Below are 24,211 nucleotides of genomic sequence, written 5' to 3'. Positions count from 1 at the left end.
TAAAACAGTTTGTCACTAATACACCATGTTCGATTATGAACAGTTAAAAATATTATATGTAAGCTAAAATCTGCATTCAGTTATAGTTATTGGGCAGAATATTAACGGGCAGAAATTAAAAGCAGGAAATGTTCCTAATGCAATAAATTATAAAAAGGCGAAATAATTCTAGCCGTGTAAAATAAAATTTTTTTTTAGAATAAAAACATATTTGGTTTCTTTGTAAATTCGATTAAAACTTCGCATCTGTTTAAACATGGAGGAATTAATGAAACTGGATCTTTATGATTTATTGAATATAAGTTCAACTGCCGAAGAAAAAGAAGTAAGCATTTATTATAGTATATTTGCCACTAGGCTGTTTTTAATGAATATTATACGTATGATAATTTAAGCGATTATTTTCATACTTTTAAGAATGAATTGTTACTCTTTTATTGGTTTTAAAAGTGTGTATCAATAAAATAATTTTTTTTTGTGTACAGTGTAGAATACGGTCTCCTTTGAATTAGGCAGTCTAACCTGGAGCTTTAATTACATATAAAATCGTTCACTTTCTTTTTATTACAATTGCCATTTTGATGGGGATACTTGGTCATTTTAAAAATCTCACTTCTCAGTCATTTTCTTTTTTTTAGGGCAGAACAATCGCCAAATAAGAGGGGCTCGTTAATGTAAATTTTTACTATTTTCTTTTTCAGTTTACACTTAAATTTTATTGTGACAGGGTTGTGCCCGGGAAGATTTCCGTATCGTGATCTGTGGCAGAATGATCGCCAAGTGTTGGAAACTTACTTCCCAGTTGAAAACTTAGTGGCCTATGAGAAACTAAAAATAACATCACAGAAAGGGACCAACTCGAAAGGTATAACTCGTAGCACCTCCGGGTATACATCTACATGTTTTTTTTAAAAAATAAGTATTTGCAAGTGTAAAATCTATTTGGCATTGGTTGTAGTTGACGAGACAGATTGCGATATGGAAATATCCCCTAGTGCCCTTCATCTTAAATTTGGGAGTGTTTCCGTATCTTGATCTGTTGCGCCAACTACAATCTCCAAGGTGTCAAATGGATTTTAAACTTGCAAATTTAAGAAAAAACAAAAACATGTAGATGTTTTCTCGGGGATGGCTACTAGTTATACAATTCGAGTTGGTCCCCTTCTGTGATGTTTTTTTGGTTTCTCTCGGGCCGCTGCCCGGAAGTTGCAAAGACTTTGCGATTATTCTGCCCCAGATCACGATACGGAAATCTCCCCTTAAATTTAAGAAATGAAATTGTTAATAATAATAGAGGATTTATTATCAAAGATACATGATTTTTCGCTGACAATTTTAAATTTCAGTTTAAATTTAGTTTAATTTTGTTGGTGTGGAAATGGCACTTGTGTTGGCGTTATAAGAATCTGATCAATGCATAAAATTTCGCGTCAGTAAAAAAGAACCTTACTGACATTTCGAAGTGAATGGATATAATTATGTGTAGAAACAAATTTATCAATAATGAATAATTGAACTTTTCTAAATAATTAAGCAATATATGTTTTTTGTTTAAATTTGTATTTAATTTTACATCATAAAAATTAGTTAACTTGAAAAGATAAGATGTTTCTTTGTTTGAGATGCCTAGTTTTTTTCTAAAATAATTTTTTTTTTTCTAATTTAACTTTCAACTCTAAAAATAAGCTATTGATATCATTGTCTCTAGTGCAATCTGACTGCAACATTAGGTTATAGATCTCTTTCAGAGATCGTAAAAAAAAAAGAAGCTCATTAAGTAAGAGCCTCACATGAATATTATGAATGCATTTTAATCTACTTATTTGTTTTGTTAGCTTTCTGTTCTGCAGAGCTCATTCTAGGCAGAAAAAAAGGGCAAGGTGCAAAAGTTTAAAAAAAGGGCATTATTATTCTAAAAAGGCAATAATTTCTTTCGATGGGCTTTACACGTTCTATTAAAAAACATTGTCAATTAGTAAAAGAATTTTTTTTTTTACTTTACTAAAAGTAGCAAAGCAATCATATTAATTTATAATTTTGATTATAAATTAACATATAGGTATATTGAGTTAATGAGCTAATTAGCTTAGTAATTTATTTAAAATGCATGCATATATAAATAAAATAATAAATGTATGTTTTTAAATGTCTGTAGTTATGATTTGATAATTAAAATTATTAATAATAATTATGATATAATGATAGTGGAAGTAACTGCAAACTTTCAAAGACAAGTGCAACAAGGGGGTGTGATGGCTATTTTTCCTTTCCCATATAAATCTAGGTATTGACAGCAATGACAAACTAAATAAAAAGAGTTGAAAATAGCAAAAGTTTAAGAAATCCATTGTAGAGTTTAGGGGGAAAATAAAGAAGGGTTGAGGAAAGAAAGGGCAAAAAGGGTATGGAGTCTATTACATCAGGGCACTAATTTACTTCAGGGGCAATAGGGTGGATTCTTTTGACTAAAAGGGCAGCAGGGTGCTGCGCCCTGTTTACCCTGCCTAGAATGAGCTCTGTGTTCTGCAACAAAACTCTTTAGCACTGTTATCTTTCTGCAAGTTACTTTTAATATAACTAATATATGTGTTACTAATTTAAAGTAACAAAAGTGCTATGTTTACAAAAAAAAGAAAATATTTGTAGCTTTTTAATTGAGGAATGTAATATTTTTTTATTTCCGATTATGAGCGATATTTTGTAAATCATCATCCCTTAAAAAAAATTAAAAATCGTGAAATCCGCGTTAGTTACTTAATACTGAAAGAAGATCAACAAAGGAATCTTGCGAATCAGACTATTAAAAAAAGGGGTTACTCAAATGCGTGGCTCGTTTCCGCTGTTGTAGTAAATAATATTGTATTAAATGTATCAAATTTTAAAAGCTATGTGAAAACCAATAGCAATATAAAAAAGAAAATAAATTCTAAAATGCAGGGTGGAACTTCCCATATTGTCTAAAATATATCAGAATATTTAAATATCAGGTGAAAATCAATATAATAACTACCAAAAATGCAATGGAAACACTGCATGATTTATATCAGTGTATATTGAGCTTGTCAAAAATTGTTTATTTAAATGTCTAATTCAAATTTTATTTGTTAGAAATAATATCAGCTTAGAAATAATCGGGATTTTAACCCTGTGGTAATCGGTAGCACTAGCAATAACTGCCGAAAAGTCGAAAATAACTTTTAAATCTTGACATTAAAAATAATCTAAGTAAATAATCAAATAAGTGATTCGAAATTCACCTGTAATAAATTGTATAATAAAACATCAGGATTTTTTTGTAAATGTGTCATAGAGAACTGTCAAAAGAACAATTGAAACTCCGCATGGAATAACTCTTAAGAAAAAGAAGAAGAAAAAAAAAAATCTTTCGAAAATGTTTGCAGAAAAGGGAATTAAAATTTTTAACTTCCCCCTGTGGCAGAATTTTATCGGGCATTAATTTAGAAATACTTTAGTTCTCTGACCAACAATTAAAGGGATTATTTTAACATGATTCTCATTCTCATCTTTATTCACATTTTTTCCCACAAATTTGTTTTAATTAGTAATATTGTCCATAACTTAAGCAATTTCTAAGAATTTTTACTTCTATTTTAAGCAATTTCGAAGTATTTGTGTTTTAAATTTATTGTAATGAACTATAGTTTAACATTTTATGAATTCTTTCTTTCAGATATTTTTTTAATTATAAAAGTAAAGAGACTTATGTTAACTTATACATTTTATTTGATTTCAGATAAAAAGTGCTTATAGAAAAAAAGCATTAGCCTGTCACCCTGATAAAAATCCTGATAATCCTAAAGCAGGTATGTATTTTGTTACTACAGTGAATTTTTTGTATTGATTCAGCAGCACCGACTGTTACAATTTATCTGCTATCATTGTGATTTTATGGTCGAGATTACGGTCTTACGGTTGCATAATAAAAATCATGGTTCTATGGGCAGAAATCCAATTCGATTCTTCTGGTTTCGCTGATTTTCGCCATCTTGAATATTTGGAACTGACCGGAATCTGCTAAAATCGCATTTTTATTTACATGGTTTGAATACAAAGAATTGATTTTCGTGTTTACCTGATTTAAAAGTTACACATTGTGATTCGTATTCACATGATTAAAGAATTGTTCATCGCAATTTGTATTCACCTGGTTTAAAAATACGCTGTTGTGTTTTGTATTTATGCATTTTTAAAATCAATTTTGCTATTTGTATTCACGTGAATTTAAAATCCAATGTCGTAATTTGTATTCACATGTTTTCAAAGAGCAATATTGTGGTTTGTATTCACATGTTTTTAAAATCCAATATCACTATTCATATTCACAGGATCTCGAAAATCCAACATTGAGATTGTGAGAACTAAGTTTTTTCTTAAATTAATTACTATAAAGGTGTGATATTCTTCATTTGTAGGTAGAAATTTTATTCAAAAAAATTGTGTTAAATACGAAACATGATATGATTAAATATGAAATATGCATTATATGGTAAATAAAATAAAATCTTAATATCGATTTTTCTGCACTTAAAATTTTCAGGGTTTTCACTTTGACTCATTCACCAATTGTTGTCAAAAAGTAATTTTATTATTTATTTTTGTAGCTGAACTTTTTCAACAACTCTCTAAGGCATTACAAGTACTTACAGACAAGTCTGCAAGGGTAAGAATAATTTATTTTCCTGTTTATGTTTCATTTTATTCATTCATTCATTCAAGGAAATTTTCAATCCTTTTATTTATCCAAGGAATTTAATATTTGATAGCATAAATGCATCTAATGATGTTTGATAGTAGAACTAGACTAGCTAATTTATCCTAACAATGTTCGATTTTTTTTATTTTTATGATGAATTAGATTCTAAAATTCTTATGTTCTATACTAAAATACAGTCAACCAGTTATTTGACTTAAAAAAAGTTTGTTGAATTTATCTTTATCTGATCAATTCTTAAAAAAAATAATTTTAATCTAATGTAACATTAAGAAGTGTTTGATGTTTGTTGCCATATTAAATAAAGTATTAAAAGTGTATTTAAAAAAAAAAAATAGGTATGCTTCAAAGGAAAAAAAAAAGTCTTATTAAAAATATTCGTTTCAAATTAATATTACTGTTGTTTAGAATAATGGATATTGAGTATAGTAAAGTTCTATGAGCTCTCTGCTTTTGCTTATAGCTCTGTATTTCAATAGGTAAGGCTTAATTTAGCCTATCAAGATTTTTATGAGCTCTGAGGCTCTTCTTCAAATTCAACATCAGTCAATATCTATTTTTTCATAGGTAAGGCTTAAGCATAATGGATATTTTATGAAAAGAAACTTATTTTGTTATTCAAGATAGTGCCATACTTTATTCAACTTAATTTATGAAATTTGTATAATTTGATTTATGTTGGTTTTTAAATATATCATTTGTCATTGATTACATAGAATGCTGTGTCTAGCATGAAATGACACAAAAGTTCAAAAAGATAAAAAGTTTTATTTTTCAAAATTATTGTAAGATGTTACATTGACTTTAAGATAGTTATATAAAAGGGAAAGAAAGTGTAGCAATATTCATTATATATATATATATGCACATACATATATATTTAATATATTAAATTCTTTTATTCTAAATAGGCTGCTTATGATAAAGTCTTAAAGGCAAGAAAAGCAGCCCAGATTCGACACAGAGAACTTGACAGCAAGCGCAAAAAACTTAAAGAAGGTAATCTTTTTTTCTTCTTTGTGAAAGTTTTAATAATTTGCTCCATACCTATGAAAAATTATTTACTGTGTTTTGAAAATATGGCTTAACTAATTTTTATTTACATTCTTGATTTCATCAGTAGAAAACTTTTTCTTTCTTATGTTATAATTTATGTTTATTTTTGAATTTTTAGATTATGAACTTACTATGTATTTAAGTTCACTTGCTGGTCCAAGATGTTGTTTTATGTAGTAGGGCATTACTATGAAAGTTCTTTCGCGGTATGAAGTGCTCTATTTGAAGACGTGTTTGATTACAGATAAAAGTGATCTAATTGCACCCTCTTGATTGCAATTTTTTAGTTTTTTTTAACATTAAAAACTTTTACGTTTTTGTTAAAGTAACCATGTTAGAAACAAAAGTTTAATAATACTTTACAAATTTTTCTATGAAAAATAAAATTATGATAATAAAAATATGTCATCATATGCTGCTAATTTTGAAAAAGTAAAATACAATGAAGTTTATTACACATTAAATTAGGCTTGAAGTTTTAAACTTCTTATGCTAGTTTTGGTTTACAAGTGCTTTTGATAGAAGCATAGAGAAAATGCACCATTTGAAATTTTTTTCCTAATTTTAATATTCAATAAGGTCGAGAAAATTTTGTAAAACATAAGTTAAGAAATATGCATACGGAAGTTTTGAATTGGAAAAATTTGGAAAAGATATTGGCTATACAGTTAGCTTATAATATTGATCTAACTGATCTTTAACAATTGGTGAATTCTACATGATGTTGAATACTAAACTCACATCAAAACAAAATATTAAAAATTAAGATTACTCTTTGTTTCCAATGTTTTATTTTAGGATTTTTGCAATATTCCATCATTATACAACAGTTTTATTTTTACCTCTTTTAAGCTTTGTACTATAACACTTTTGCAGTCCTTATATTCTCAAAAAATTTAAGTGAAATTTTTCTTAGCTTGAAAATACCAACAATAACAGCGATTGTAAAAAATATATTAATAGTACAAAGTTCTCCCTAGGAATAAAAAGGGCAGGATGCTTAATTGCAGAAAAGGGCTCTTTGAGTTTTGAAAGGGCACTTACTTAAAATTTATAAAGATATGTAATATTATGTAATAACTGAATTTGATCTTCAATTTTTAAGTTAACTTTTTATAATGTTTTATGTGTATATGTTATGAAGTAATTATCACTCATTAACAAAAAAAGTTGAAGTTTTTGAAAATAATTTAAGTCGAGCTGGAAGACAATCTCTGTGTATAAATTTCCCTAAGAAAAGTAATCTAAAGAAAGAGATTAATTGATAAACAACTTCAAACCTTTTTTTTTTTTTTTTGCATTTTAAACTGAAAATTATGAGAAAATAAACATTTAAAAGGGTATTTCTAAATAGAAAGGTATTTATTAGAATAAATTAAATGGTAAAACTTAAAATCACTAAAAAATTCATTAATGTAACCTCCTCCCAAGTAAAAGATGTCAATATCTCTGCGACCAAAATCGAGACCAAGAGAGATATAAATATCTCTCTCATGCAAATTTTAGCTATAAAATCAGACAACATAAGAAAAATCTAACTAAAATGAAGGAATGAAATTAAAAATTGAAGTTAAATAATCATTTGAAACAAATCAGAAATGGACTTTTGTTTAACACAGGTTGTGAAGAAAACAATGTTTTCCTGAAAAAAATAAATAAAAAAGACTTAAAGTGATAGTGACTTTTTTTTATTACATAAAAGGCAAGTAGAACGCATTTACAGGGATCAAAGGGCAGGTGTTCTTTTAAAAATGCTTAGGGAGAACACTGATAATACCTATTGCCAACTTGTAGATAATTATTCTATTTTATAGTTTATAGCTATAACATTCATTTAAAGTTTTCAACATGTTTGTGAGACACATAAAATGATTGGTTGGAAAAATATAATTGAAATGGAGGATGTTCCGTGAAGAATTAGAAGCAAAAATTGAGTGTGGATTGAATACATTAAAACTATGAATATATTAAGTAGTATTTAATTGCTAAAAATTATTTGTCAGAATTCAACTTATTAATAAAGCTGTTTACATAAGGATTTGCTATGGTAGAGAAATGTCACGCTTCTTTGCACTAGTCTGTATAGTTTAATATGAGAAAGAACTTTGACCTTTATTTATGAGAAACAAATGACATAGAAATACATTTATTAATTGAAGTCTTGTGATTCAGAAGAAAATGTTTGAATGGTTGTAAAGTTAATGAAAGAAACATGCATAGTATGGTAGTTTACATAATAAAAGAAAAAGTTGATAGTGGTGATAACATGAATAATTCAAGTCTTCAGTATAGATATGCATTGTGTTTCAGTCTATTTTTATCCTAAAAACTCTGATAATTATATTTTATTCAACAATTCACTTGCATTATTGCCTGTCAGATACTGGTTCTTTTCTACTTCTTAGAATAGTCCATTTGTACAAAGCAGCTTCTAAATCTGAATTGTTAGCTGAGTTCCTGGATTTTTGAAGTTAATTTTATTGATTTGCATTTCTTTAAAAAGCTTTTCCACTTCTGTATTGTATTTTTTTAAATAGATGATATAACATGCTATTCCTTTTTGAAGAGTTGGAAGCCATGATAATCGATAAACTATTCAGTAATAATGAAAGGATTAATGGAATGACGAAAATTACAACTTTTATGTTTCATCAACAAATCCAGAAAAACTATTTTTTCCAACTTAATAAATTTTTGTTTTTGCCATAAAATGGTCAACTATCTACAAGTGTGTGATATAAATAGTTTTTTATTTTAAAAGTCTGAGTATAGCTGAATTATAACAGCACATTATTAAAATGGAGGGGAAAAAAACTATGTGTGAGAGCAAAGAAAATTAATTTAATTACTTATATTTAACTTAATTTCTTTAGTTTGTGATATTTCAGTGAATAAATAAAAAATATTTCCAAAATTACAGTTTTAGTGATTTATTAGATTTTGATAAGATTGTCGTAGGCAACTACTGTTGCTGAATACTCAGCTCATCCAATAACACATTTTTACACTGTCACATATTATTGGACTTAACAGATTCAGTTTGTATATTCAAATAATCTTCGAGCAATGTCCTGGAATATGGAGAAACAGATCAAAACAAAACTTCTCAAGACTCGATTAGACTACTTGGCAAAACTTTCACAGTTAACAAGTTTATACACTGTTTCAACAAGCACAACAGCTTTGCAGCCTATATATTTACAGAAATTGGTGAAATATCAGTGGAGATAAAAAAAAAGGAACAGTTTAATAAAGAATGAGAACAATGCACAAAGGGACAAGTCGAAATTAAATATGACTATGTAGTTAATATGAATATATATGTTTTTTTAGTTAATCGAAAAATAAAGAATTTTTGACGAAAAAATGCTTCAGTTATGTTTTTAATGATAAGATAATCAAATTGAAGTATTATGTATATTAAATTCAAATCTTTAGTAGTGGTAGCATGTGATAAAAGAAAAATAAAGAGCCTTATGCTATTTGAATTCAGAGAACCTGGTGAAATATATTATATGATATAATAATGAAGATATAGAGGAAAGACTTAGAAAAGGTAAAAAAGCAGAAACAAGTTAAAAAGAAAGAGGAACAAGTTAAAATTCATTATGAATGTATATTGAAATTTTTTTACTTAATTAATGAAAAATGAAAATCTTTTAAAAAGAAAATTGCTTAGGTAATTTTTTGTGTGATAAGATGTTCAAGTTGAAGTATAATATATATTTTATTAAATTCAGCTCTTTAGCACTCATAGCATGTGACTTAAAAAAAAAAGTGCAAGAAGCGAAATAAGAAAAATTCTATTGGAATTTTAAAAACTTGGTTACAAGTCTTAGGATATAAAGAAGATACTCTGCATTTTGCATTGACCCAATCACGAAAAAAGATCTATATAAAGCTTGTTTTTAACTGCTTGAATATCAAATGAAGAAGTGTAAAATAATTTACTTGAAATTTGGTGAATTCTTGCTAAAATGCATATAAAGACCATAAAATTAAAACAATTGAGTGGTAATTTTTGTTTTAACAATGTTCAATTTTTGGAACATTAGCACTTGGCAGGAGCGTTTTTAACTGACAGTGGTCATAATTGCTTCAGCAGCATTCCAGTACATATCTTCAATTGGAACAAGATGGTATCTACTAAGAAGTTCAAGAAATTGTCCAATATCATTTTGGAAAATATATTAGTAGTTTAAATATTTTTTTAAAAATGATAATATATTGATGAGATATTCTACATTTTCTCCAGGAATAGTTTTATGTCAAGAGAAGCTCAATATGCATTCATGATGTTTTTACAAAATTGTTTTAAACTATTTTAATTTTGTTGACTCATCAAATTTCACTTTTACAGTTGCACTTGACTCTAATATTTGATTTTCCACTTCATCTTCTCCAATACTTTTAAAAACAATTTTCTACTAGCATAGAATAACAGGGTCTAAGTCATTTTAATTTATGTTTTTCTAATTATTTGAATCTCCTATTTCATCAGGCTCTAGCTGGTATATATCTAGATCTTCCAAATCTGAATCAGAGGCCGGGATATTGTTGGTAGGGCAATGGGCCCATGCCCAAGAGGTCGTGTCTTTGATCATCGCCGGCTGGAGACTCCCTGTGTAGTAAACGATGACTGAGGCATGTTAAATCTGTCTAGTCACAAAGTCCCCCATGTTCCCATAACAAATCATACCTATGGGGGTGCTGATCTAGGAGTTTCCTTGTCTTCTGGGTTTGGATCAAAATTACAAGGCTACGGAGTTGAACATTATTAGTCGTAAGCCCAATATTGGGTCGTCTGTTCATCTCCGGTTATAAAAAAGGGAAGAATAAAAAAATCTGAATCAGAATATGATTTTAAGAAGGCCATTGTTTCTTGTTTTGCTATGCATCTCTTAGTCGTGATGCTAAGATCAAGCAAAATTTAAAAATGAGACAAATAAAAAAAAGGGTGCACACAATTATTTAACTCACTCGGTATCTAGGAATTTATCACAGAAGTAAAATTAAAATAAAGTTTAGGAATCAGAAAGGGTAAACTATGAATAGTAACAATTTATCCAAGACCATTATTGTGAAGACATTGAAAAATCCCTTGAATGTTTAATCTTAACTCTGATAGAGTTAAGATTCACTGTCAAAAGACACAAAAAAGTGTAACACCCTATATAGGACATCATTTTATTAGAAAGAATTTCCTTTTAATAGTTGGAATCTTAAGAAAAGAGAAAAACGCTAAGCATAAAAGAGTGCATTACTTTCTAAAGTATTTTGCCACTATCTTTCTTTCATCGTCCATCTGCAAATTCAAGTTAAGGGAACCTAAACACTTTCATCCCCTTTTTATTCAAACTTCATTATTTATTTTGAATAAGTGTCATAATACCAATTGAAGAAAATGCACATTACATAATTCAAAGTATAACTTGAAATCTTAGAGCTCTTAAAATGCTAATGTTTAAAAAATGGAACTTATGGTTTTTAACTAATATTTTGAATTTAATGCCTAACTGAGGGTTATAATATCATTTTAAAAGCTTGAAAGTATTTTAGTAGTCGTATTATAAAAATTGGATTTTTTTGTAAATTATATTACTAGTAGGCTAAAAATGTAAGAACTAAATCAAATTTTTAAGATTCATAAATAATCAAATAATTGTGGTAAAAGAACCAAACTAAATGCAAAAAATATTTCATAACGTAAATTTTAAATCTATGAAAAATAATATTCAGACTTTAATTGCTCATTAAATGTAAACTCTAAGTCTATGTTACATTTTTGGAGCATTGGCATGTAAAGGGTTAATATTTTGGCTTATCAGAACTTAGTGATGCATTTTCAATTTATTTATATTTTAACTCCAATCTCATTAATTTTTGTAGGGATAAAAATGTCTTTGTTCTTCGTTGAACTAAGACATTTTACAAATTTTGTCTTTCCAATCAAGCAATAATATATGAACGATTATAAATTTTATGAATGATTTACTAATGAAAGTTTCCAACTTCAATGGATAATATGAAATACAGTCGAACCCCGCTATAGTGAACCTGGGATATAGTGAACTTTTTTAGCGGTCCCGTCCGTATTCCTATTTAAATAATGTTATTTTTAACGCTTATAGTGAACAGCTTAGAACTTGGAAACTCGGTTATAGTGGACTTAAATTTCATTTCTTTAACTATCTTTTTCAGTCCTTCATCTTTAAACTTGTAGGTGTTGGGACTGAAAATGAATGCATTCCTATAAAATGTGTCATATTACTCTCCTTTATGCTTATCACTTTTAACTATACTGTAATAAATGTCAAACAGATCATTTATCTTATACTCCTCCCTCCCTGCCAAGCCTCGCTTTATCTCTTTTCCCCAAGCTTGCTCTACAACTAGTTAACTTGGCCACCTGCTGAATTTTTGGAATTTTCTTATCTGTTCAAACCATATTCTTTACAAATCACCCCTTAACAATCAAGAAGGGCAACAATTTAACTCATTCTACAGCTGCTCTCTTCATATTCTTACATTATCTATTTCAGACAAGATTTTTATTTCAAAAGCAGTGAAAATGGCAAATTCTCTAAAGAGAAAAGCGTTTTCGATAGAGGACAAAGTTAAAATTGTAAAGCGTATTGATGATGGAACCAATCAATTGACACTGTGTAAGGAATTTTCCTTGTCAAAATCTACAGTTTCAAACATTTGGAAAAATCGAAGTGCAATTCTTGCGGCATACGACAAAAACATGGTTTCATCGAAAAAACTGCGTGGAGCTGAAAGAGAAAACGTAGAAGATGCTTTGTTAAGATGATTCAAAATCTTGTTCAAAATGTAAAAATCTTGCATTCTTTGCACATTGTAGATAAGAAAATTGATGAACTCAATTTAAAATCAAATTGTGTTCGATCAAAAATCACAAATTTTTTCATAAAAGGGGAAAATAAAACTAATATTTAGCGACGTAATTACTTTTTCCATAATTTTTGCTTTATTATCTGTTAATTAGTTAATAATTTTTTAAATAACTTATGGAAAATTGCAAAGCCAATTTTCAATCATTCAACTGCCTTATGCAAAAAATATTCTTCAAAAAATTTGGATATAGTGAACTATCGGTTATAGTGGACACATTACTGAGTGCGCAGACGGTTCACTATAGCGGGGTTCGACTGTATATCCCAGAAGTAAATGCCAGAAAATTTTTTAATATCTACATGTAAGACATTTAGTCGTATTAAGTCTTTTTAAAAAATAGTTTTTACAATGTACAGTATAATCATACGATAAAGAACTTACAACAATGCAATTGGTTAAAAGGCATAAAGAAAGGTTTGTTTTGCAATTTTCTTTTTCCCTCCCACAAGAAAATGTATTTTTTACCTTGTTCTATTGCATGGTGCATAAAAAACACACTTTTGTAAATTTTATGCTTGAAAAATTAAAAAGTATATGCAAATGAAGATATATTTTGTGCTACCTACTGTTCAGCTTTGAAGAGAACTACTCCAGACTAAAAGTATGTGTTGTTTGTTGTTATGGTAACGAGAGAGCATATTTCTAACGGAGGTGCATTAAAGTGACAAAAGAGTGGACTGGCCGCAAAGCAAATATTCTCACATAGACTTATGCCATGATCATGACAAAACTATTCACCTCACACCCCTTTACGAAGTGACTTACTCTCGTAACCATAGTATTTCCCACCACACAAGACTGATATTTGGAAGAGTTCTCCTGAATGCAGTACGATATGAGTAAAGCAAAACAATGAGAATAAAGAATAAATGATGGAAATATATTTTCAGTTCTATAAACAACCTTTCACACACTTGAAACACTAATTTTCTGACACTAATGGAGGTTCTTGTTTATAAACCTAAAACTATAGCAAGTCCATTATTTTGCTATTATATCTGCTTTATTAACTATGTTTTGCTTTATTCAAATAAAGAATTTTTAAAAGAATTTTCTTAGATAAAAATTAATGTGCCCATGTCTGGTTAGGTAAGGGAGGGTTTGTTCTGGAAAAATGATGCTTTATTCATAATAGAGTAACAGGGATTTTTAATTTATTATTATATATATCTTAATTTGGAGGTATATTTTATTGTCCATAATGTGACATTTGACCCAGATGTGTAATAGCAGATCCTACGTGAGATAAGACACATGGTGATTGGCAATGATAATGCGTAAATGTGGAGGGAGAGCAAAATTATATTGACCTAAACTCTAAACTGCAATTTGATATTTTCTTCTCATCATCCACCTTTGATAAATAAAGTAAATAAAAAATAAAGCGTCTTTTTTGGTAAAAAGTTCATTTTTTTTAGAAATATTGTCAAAATTAAAAAAAAAATGGTTATTCGTTCTATTTCTTTTAGAAATTAAAGGAAATAACTTTGTTTTTCCGTGAATTTTTTTTTTTTTACCTGTATGAAAAAAATGCTATTCTTGAAACTTCTTGTGCTTTTCAGATCGCTCTGTTGTTTAGCTGGAAGTTAATTTAAAAGTATGCAACGTATGAATTGTTAAAGAAATAACTCATTGATTTCTTTTTGTAGAATAATAGAATAGAATTTGTAGAATCCCAATAATAAAGTATTATAATAGCTTTATTATTTGGTTCACTTAACAATTATGTAATTGCAATTACCTTTGTTATTAATATCTCACAGGGTTGGAGTTTTTGCCGGCAAAAAGGTTTTTTTGCCAGGACAGTGGCAAAAACTGGTAAAAACTGGCAAAAACCACATTATCTAAATTGCTGATTAAATATTATTACAAAATACTTGAAACAAATTTAAATTAATCATAAGGTATAATAATTTTGATACATTACATGAAAAAATTATTTTTAACATATTAATAATTAATATAAGGGTTATAATTTTTAAAAGATAGAAGGTTTTTGACCTCCTTTCATTTTAGAATCCTTAAGTAAATGTTTTTTTACAAATAAATAAATATTATTTGTATAATATTATTATTATTTATTATAAACAGTTATTATTTGTACAATAATTAACTACACATGTTGATAGATATTTTATGCTTTAAATTATAGTTATATTAATTTCAAATAAGTTCATTTCACTTGAAGAAAGAGAATAATCACAAATTTTCCAATCAACAATGTTTTAAATTAAAATGATATATTATTGCATTATGATTTAATTATGGAATAATAATTTTGCTAATTTTTTTGTAATTATTTATATTTATAGTATATATTTCAATTTTAGGAATAATTTTGTATCAAAAATGTGTTTTTGTCCTCTCATCTTGGAAAATATAGGTTTTTGACAGGACGGTTTTTACCGGTATTTACAATAGTTTTTTTCACCTGCGGCAAAAATTTGCCAACCCTGATATCTCATATTTATAATATATATTTATTAATATCTCATTATTGTGTGTTCAAACAGATTTAGAAGCCAGAGAAAAAGCTGCCCAAGAGTTTGATGAGCTTAAATCTGCAGAGAAACTTAAAAAAGAAGTAAGCATAAAGAACTAAACATACTAAACTAAGCACAGTTGCAATGTTTTTTTTTAAAATTAAAATATTTCAAAAAATTAAAAAAAGAAACTTTTTTATTAAAGTAGTTATAATTTTCTACTAATAATTAAAAAAATTATTAATTTTTTTAGAAATATTTTTGCGTATGTATGTAACTTCTTTCAAGATATTTGTATTATTTTCATTATTTTTTTCAGGAAATATTATCTAGTTCCAGAGAATTCTTTTAAAATTTACACTGTTATACTATGTACTTCATTTATACTGTTCATATACTCATTAAACTCTTATAGTTTATTTATTTATAGATGTGATTTAAATATATTAAATGTTTATAAATGATGTTATTAAATGATATATTTATTTTTAGATTGAAAGATTGCGAAAGGAGGGATCGAGCATAGTTGAAAAGGAGATGGAACTTCTTCGCCAACAAATTATAAATGAGAATTTGAGTATGTTATTTACAATGTTTTTCATGTCATATTTAGCATATTATTATAGAGCAATTATAATTATATATATATATATATATATATATATATATATATATATATATATATATATATATATATATATATATATATATATATATATATAAATAGACAGGTTTTTGTTTATAAATTTATAGGTATCGAATTGCCTTGACCTTTCATAACATAAACCATTTTTGCTATATACATTTTTTAAAAATCTAATGCAAAATTACATTCAGTATTAGAATAACAATAAGTTAAGCTCATTAAAAAAAATTGCCAAATTACTAAGCATTCATAGATTGATAATGTCTTTGGGCAGGAAAACAAAATAATAGGTATCAAATATAGGTATATATATAGGTATCAAATATATATATATATATATATATATATATATAGGTATCAAATTGCCTTGATCTTTCATAACATAAACCATTTTTGCTCTATACATTTTTAAAAAATCTAATGCAAAACTACATTCACTATTAGAATAACAATAAGTCAAGCTCATCAAAAAAATTGCCAAATTATTAAGCATTCATAGATTGATAATGTCTTTGGGCAGGAAAACAAAATAATAGGTATCAAAAATAGGTATATATATGTATATATATATAGGTATCAAATTGCCTTGATCTTTCATAACATAAACCATTTTTGCTCTATACATTTTTTAAAAATCTAATGCAAAACTACATTCAGTATTAAAATAACAATAAGTTAAGCTCATTAAAAAAATTGCCAAATTACTAAGCATTCATAGATCGTTAATGTCTTAGGGCAGGAAAACGAAATCCAAATTTTTATTTTATTCTTATAAACTGACTTAAAATTTCACCCTTGTATATGAAATACATTAACTGAAAACAATTTCAAAAATAAAAAGGTTTATTTAAGCGTTTATTGTTTTAAATTGTTAAATATGATTATAAATTTTAAAGGCTATGAATTTTGTCTGTCTAGGTGTTGACAAAGAACAGCCAACGAATGAAGACCAACAACCAAGATTAAAGGTTCAATTTATTTATTATCTTCAATAACATTGCAATATTTCATTTTACATAATTTCTTATATAAACATATTTTCAGAATTTTAATATTTTACATCTTATCTTTCGAGGTATCAACTGCAACTATTTAATTTATATATTTTCTAAATTGCCTATTTTGGAACTCTTATGCTGCATTGTATTTTATACATGCATCATAAATTTTTCATTAAAAAACTTATGTTAGATTTTCAATATCAGAAATTTTTTGTTCAAAGTTGCCTGTGCCATTTAGAAACAAATTTTCCTGATACAAACTTAAAAAATATATTAAAAGGAATGCTATATTTATTTTGTAGGTTTAAACAAATTTATTTCCCATTGTTTAAGTTTGTGTGTACTCATCTGGCAAACATGCCAACACTTAATAACATCCTCTTTTTCATCTCGAAGTATTTGGACAGTATATATGCATGAATATTTAATAAATGACTCTTTAGTTCAAGAAGGATTAAGGAATTTCGTTGAAGCATATAAAGTTATGAGATATATTTTAAAATTATCCTTGATGTGCTTGCCATAAGCATACTCTTTAAAGTTCATGTAGGAATACCAATATTTAATGGTGTCTTGTCCTGTAACTTTAGTGTTTTAGAAGTTTTTTTTTAATGTAATTAAACTTACATACATAGTTTGTTATGCAAATGAAAGGATTAAAATTTTGAATAAATGTAGTTGCAAACATATTAAAATTAGTGTCAGCATGTTCTTAATGAGCATATTTTTTATTTTTGTCATCAGGGGTCTGTTTAGAAGAAATTTGGGTCCGTTAACGGCCCTTCACAAAATATCTTTTCATAAAAACGGACCCTTCACAAATTTATCTCCATTACTGTTCTGTTAATTGAATAAACCCTTCCCAGGAAGGGGGGTGGAAAGAATGACAAATGTAAACGAACTAAATCTTGTCTTTGACAGACGCTTCTTCCTTTATTTGTCCGAAATGAATATTCTGCAGTATAGGCTAAATACCAAATATTTGTATGTTGCATCACTAATTTAGTAGCTGTAATTGCTGTTTATTTTTGAAAATTAAATTTTTTTAATTGTAATTTTACAGTGTTGAGCATAATCTTGTATGTCTTTACAATTTAAAAACTCCTTTAAAAAGTTTTTTTGCAATAACGAACCCTATTTGCACAAATTCACAAAAGCGGACCCTGGTTGAAAGAATGTGACTTAATGTTTATTTTATATTCACAAATTACAAGTAATTTTTTCACAATTTTACAAAAACGGACCTTTCACAAAATGTCTGGACAGACATGGTCATGGCATCTTGTCCTATATTGTTTTTTTTAAATTTTTTAAAATTTTTCAAAAATTTTAATTTGTCTCTAACTTTAACACAGTCCAGAGATTATTATTGTAAAAAGTTAGCTTAATTTAACATATATTGACCACAATTTGCAAATATAAAATATAATGAAAGTATGTACAAAATTTAATTTTTATTTTTAAATTCAATTTAATTATACATACTACTTTATTCTTGCCTGAAAGGAAAAAAAAGAAAAGAAAAAAAGAAATGACAATGCTAAACCCAATGAAGAAATCAGCAAAAAAGGATGAACTTGTAGTTGATAATATATGTTTAAATAATTTATTATTTTTATTTTAAAAAAATAAGTTAACAGAATGTAATTTATGCTTTTCTGATTTATACCAATTTAGTTTTTTTTTTGTTTTAAAGGAAAATCATTGCAATATCATCGCAGGTACTTTTCATAAAAATAGAACTATAACCAGAATAATGAACAAGTGGCTTTTTTTTGGTACCTAATTATAAAAAAAGCTGTTTTTTTATAAAATATAGATAAAATCTTTTCTTTTTTGTTTGATCTTTAATTTTTACATGTTTTTAATTTTTTCTGCTGGCAATCCCCCCCCCTGTTCATTTTTTAAAAAGTCTTAAGTATAAAATATTCTACAGATGTTGTGATAATAAACATCAACCTCTGCCCCGTTCTAGGGTTTTTGCTATCGGATATGTATATCTATATATAGTATATGCCTGCCTGTACTGAAGATTTTGCTAAAATGGTAAAAAAATGATGACATTTATATGATGTACACATTTTTACTACTTATTAGTTTCAAGGTCCACTTTTTTGTTTACATATAAATCCTATGAATTTTTTTATTTTGCAGTAATTACAAAATTTACATATTTTATGTGTGTTTTTTCTCAACACTAAATGTATTATTATATCTAAATATATACATTACTTTCCAAAAATAATTTAGGTGAAATGGAAAAGTGCTAAGTCTGAAATATCTAATGGAGGCTATAATAAAGAAGATCTTGAGAAAATATTTGAAAAAGTAAGTGCGGATAATTTCATTTAAATTTTTTGACAGAACTTTTTCTGTTTAAAATCTTGTCACTTTCTTCATTTTAATTTGTTTTGTATCTATTTTTATGTAGTATGGTCAAGTGAATGTTTACCCGTCAAAAAAGCGTTGCACTGCTATTTTAGAATTTTCAAGTCTTGAAGCAGCTGTAAGTATTACTTCAGTTTTGAACTCAGTGTGATATCTAAGACTTTTCAGTTTCATTTAGAAATATTATTTATATATTTGTTTGAAAAAGATTTGTGTGTTTATGTTTTAAAACTTCAATAGCAAAATAAACTTTAAGTTTTAAAGAAGTTTAGAATTGTTCATTTTTACTTTTTACCAAATTAATTAATTAGCTTTTAAAATAGATTATTTACTTCATGTAGAAATGCATAAAATATTTATGCATTATTTATTTACATTGTAATATGGTTCTAAAAATCAAAAATTCAGGTTTTAAAAATGAAAAATTGTTATCTTTCATCTTTAAACTTTGCTTGCATTCACAAGATTTGAAATCGCACATTGTGATTCGTATTCATTTGATTTAAAAATTACACATCAAGATTCATATTCAGAAATTTAAAAAAAAAAAAAACATGCGTTGATATTTTTTTTTTATAAAAACTTTAATATTCTACACGTGTATGCTTTCTATATACACTCTTTTTCCTGCTCAAATTCAGGTATGTTTTCAATTATTTCATAAGTGCTTTGCACATTGGTTCCGTCCCCAGGTTTAGTTCCTGACACTTTTGCATTAAAATTTAAACCTAATTATTTACTTTGTTATTATTACAACTTCATCACAAACTTGTTTTTTAAAATCCTATTCAATTTTTTATTTTGATCAGATTTGTTAATTGATTTTTGAAAAAAGAGATTATTTAGAATAGTGAGAAAAGTTAATTACTTATATTGAAGATTAAGATATATAATCAAGTTTGTTATTTCCTATCAGCTTTTTTTCTTTTCTTTTCTTTTTTCTCCTACTAAATGTGTGATTTATGTAAATTAAGAAACTTTTTTTCTCCAAAATCTACAATTGATTGAATGGGATATTGTTAATTTAGTTGATTGAAAATGGCAATATAAAATAATAAACTACATTTTTCAGTTATTCAGGAAAGAATTTTTGGTGAAGAACACAATTTACATGGTATTTTATTGTAATGTGCTGTTATCTAGTGAAAATTCATGAAACTTATAAAATGCTATCTTAACAATTTAAATTTTATTTCTTATTTTAAAATTTTTTTCTCTTTCAGAATTATTGAATCATAAGTTCAATTATTTAATTCCTTGAAATACAGCTATTAAATGAATAAATAATAGTTGCTATAATTATTGCACTGTTGCTTTACAATGTTAATATCATTTTTATCCATGCATGCTATTAACATATTGAAAGAATTTAATCATTCTAAATTTTTAAAAAAAAAAAAAAAAAAAAAAAAAAAAACTAAATTGAAATCTTTATAGATAAGGCTAAATACATTGAGCTTTTATCAAAGAGACTTACTATTATTATTAGTTTGTCGTTGTGTTTATCATTATGGTATTTGGAAATAAGTTCATATTTAATTTTGCAGAGCATATTTGTATGTAATTATTGCTAGTTTTGCAAAATTTTCTCAGTTAATTGAAATTTAGATACGTTAAATTTTAAGTGTGCATTACTAATTACTGATTAATTTGTATTACTGCACTTGCAATGTATATAATGAGTGGTAAATCATGTACCTCAATGATTTATTTATTTTTTGTAGGGAAAAAAATTTATCGTTAATTCTTCTATTCAAACTTTTTTATTAATTAAAAATGTGCTGGTTAGTTAATATTTTAGCTTAAAATAGTTAGTATAATAATATTAGGGGCCAAAAAATGTATTAAGCTTGAAATTAATTTTATAGAAATTTATGTTCATCTACCACAGCAAATTACTATTTTATAAAATATTATGGTTTTGTAAGATGGGAAATTAAATAAGGGGAAATAATAATAAGGGTAATTTTATTTCTATGATTAAAAAACATATTTTTTTATTGATATGTTTTTTTTTAAATATTTTATATAATAGTACCAGGAACAATAATGAATGAATGTTTTTTTAATAAATATTTTGAATGTTTAGCCCAATTACACCAGGAAAATAATATAAGTCGTGTTAAACTGGAATTTAATTTTTGAAAATCTATTTCTATTAGTACATTAAAGATTAATGACCAAATGCATTTGAATCGAAAAACAATTGAACATTTAAAATTTCTTTCACTGCCTTAGCATTCATATTTAGATTTCTAAGGTTATAATTTTCTTTTTAAGATCTGAAAAGCAATTTGAAACCAGAAAGTTCAGAGAACGGAAAGTATATAATGCACATATTTTAGAAGACCTGGTGTTACTTGTTAAGTAGGTTTTGGAAGTTTTTCTTAATTTGTTTTAAAACAGCTACCATGAAATCCCACAAAAGAAGAAAAATATATGGTGGTTGTAAGTTTTTATACTAATAGACTGCACTGTGTTATTTTTTAATGATTACGCGATTATATTTTATAAATAAATATAAATTATTATTCAAAATCAGGTCTAGTTTTACTTCGCTAGTAGTCTGAGGAATTTTTACCTTATCTTAAAGGATACATTTTGAATTGTGAGTGTGAGTTTTTTTGTTTTAAACTTCTCTTAAACAAATTTGAAATTGTTTTTTTTCATTAATATTTATTGATTTGTATTAATATTATGTTAGGGAATTTTTTAAAAAATTTTTTGGAAAAATTGCTTTCTACTCATTGGTACAGGTTTTTAAATTCAAGGTCTTCAAGTTAGGAAAAAATTGTTATGCAGAGCAACTAAATATATTATGAAACAGCAAAGATTTTTTTCTTTCTTTCTAGAAATAGAATTAAAATTTACTTCATGCAAAATAGTCTAAGATTATAAACTTGTTTGGATTGTATGACTCCAAATATACTAATTTTTTTTGTTTCTGCTCTTTAAAATTATTTCAATATTTAATATTGTGAAAGAAATAGTGTAGATTAAAAATCCATAAAGCTGTTAACGATTGTCCTTGATTCCGTTTAGTTACACTATTTGAAAATGTACTTTTACGCATTGGTGTGCTTTCATTGATGTGCAGTGTATTATTTGCTTTCAACTCTAATATTCTATTTGTTCTTAACCACCAAATTTAAAAGTTTATACTTGATTATCATTTTTAATTTTAGCAAAGAGCCTTTGAATTAGAGAAAGGAAATACGGATATTCCTCTTACTGTATCATGGCTTAGTGGTCAGCCCCAACTGCCAAATAATGCTCGGTTCCAAAGTCCATCTACTACCAGAGGTCCACCACCTGAGTTTGGAGAGAACAGTGTTAGCCCTTTGACTTCAAGAGATTATGAAAGTATAGTTTTAATGAAACTGAGACAAGCTGAAGAAAGAAAGCGTCTTATTCAACAAATGATGGAAGAAGATGATTAATAAATTTTAATTTGCATTTAGCTTAGGTTTAGTATTAAATTTTCCATTTTTACCATTTATACAAAAATGTTTCTTTCAAAATGAAGCTCTTAATATATTATAAAGGCAAATCTTATTGTTTAGTCTTCTTCAACAGATTAATAATAAATGCTAAACTGTCAGATTTCTATTTTATACTTTATTTAGAGTCAGTGTAAATACTTCAAGCTTGTTATATGTACAAAGATATTCACTTGTTTGCTATATTAAACTGTTTTTTTTCCTTGTTATTTGTTTTGTTTTCATTTGTGAAACTTTCTGTTCTCTATATAAACTTGTAATTATTTAATAAGGAGATCTTAAATCATAAAAAAATTGATTTCTTACAATTTTGTAAATAAATTTATTAATTTATATTTTCTTTTTTCTCTTTTATTTGAGAGTATTAAGTGGTTAAAATTGGATATTTTTACAAGTGTTGAGGAATTCTTAAACAAAACACTATTCAGTAGAAATGCTCAACCTTTTCAGAAGAGGGCTACAGAAAACTTTTTTTGGCTTTTACTAGCTGCAAAAATTTAGTTTTATGCCAATTTATAAGCAATTTATTTCTGAGTTTAATTAAAACAGCTACGATCTGTTCTTATTAAAATATAAGCATACGGTTTACAGTTGACCAGTTTTGCACACTGAAATTAAATGATTGTGCTAATGAAATTAAACTATTATAGTTTAAATTATTATTAAATTTAAATTATTGCAGTAAATTTAATTTTAATATTGTTTTTCTCTCTATAATGACTCAAATCTTGTAACTAAATCTTACACTACATTTCTTTTCAGCATATTTTGATTATAGATTTTTGTTGTTAAATTTGAAATTGTCCAAAGATGTAAAAACTCTAGACACTTCGAAGTAGGGTTTCTAAATTTGAAATTTCATTATTATAGATTGGATTTTTAAAAAAAAATATTCTTTGCTACTTTATACTAACTCTTTTTAAACTGGAAGGTAGGGAATGCTCATTGGCCATTCCACAGCAACAAGCATATGAAAGTATGAATATCTTAATTATATTTGTTCAATTTAAAGGATTTGGATGTCTTATCCTAAATAATGTTAAAATGGACAACTTAATTGTACCTTTTCTCAGAAAATAATGAATATTTTTAAAAAAAAAACTTATTTGCTCTTCTTGTTATAGTACACATTTTTTACATTTGTTTTTTTAATTAATTTAAGCTTTTAAAATATAGTTATTATTATTATTATTTTTTTGTCAAAATATCAACTTTAAAATAAAGATCAAGGACTAAATATAAAAAAGAAGAAGCTAAAACGTTTTTTTAAATCGATAATTTACATCAATTGCGATTTTAACACGAACCATTTGATATTCTTTAATTGTATCTTTACTCTTTTGAAATAAAAATGTAAACTATGTTTTTCATTTCTGGCTATTTTGTTACATTCTACCCCATCTCTAGAAACATAATTGGAAATAGTTTTTAAAAATTGACTAGTAATATTACTGCAAATTAAAATATCGATTTTTAATCAAGAAGTA

General features: G+C 26.5%; 1 protein-coding gene across 1 annotated transcript; it reads left to right on the top strand.

Annotated features, from left to right (window-relative positions):
* The first annotated feature begins 14 nt into the window (after positions 1-14).
* Positions 15-22,933, top strand: LOC107455332 (dnaJ homolog subfamily C member 17). Its single transcript, XM_087161596.1, has 10 exons — positions 15-325; positions 3,755-3,824; positions 4,623-4,681; positions 5,644-5,731; positions 15,220-15,290; positions 15,682-15,766; positions 16,754-16,803; positions 19,087-19,164; positions 19,268-19,342; positions 22,410-22,933. The coding sequence occupies exons 1-10, from the start codon at positions 257-259 to the stop codon at positions 22,662-22,664; spliced, it is 900 nt and encodes a 299-aa protein (XP_087017722.1). The 5' UTR covers positions 15-256; the 3' UTR covers positions 22,665-22,933.
* Positions 22,934-24,211: the final 1,278 nt, after the last annotated feature.

This window comes from Parasteatoda tepidariorum, chromosome 4, assembly GCF_982258835.1.
Source record: "Parasteatoda tepidariorum strain Cologne lab strain chromosome 4, Ptep-v5.0, whole genome shotgun sequence".
NCBI classification, from domain to species: Eukaryota; Metazoa; Arthropoda; class Arachnida; order Araneae; family Theridiidae; genus Parasteatoda; species Parasteatoda tepidariorum.
This window is presented reverse-complemented; position numbering and strand designations above follow the sequence as displayed.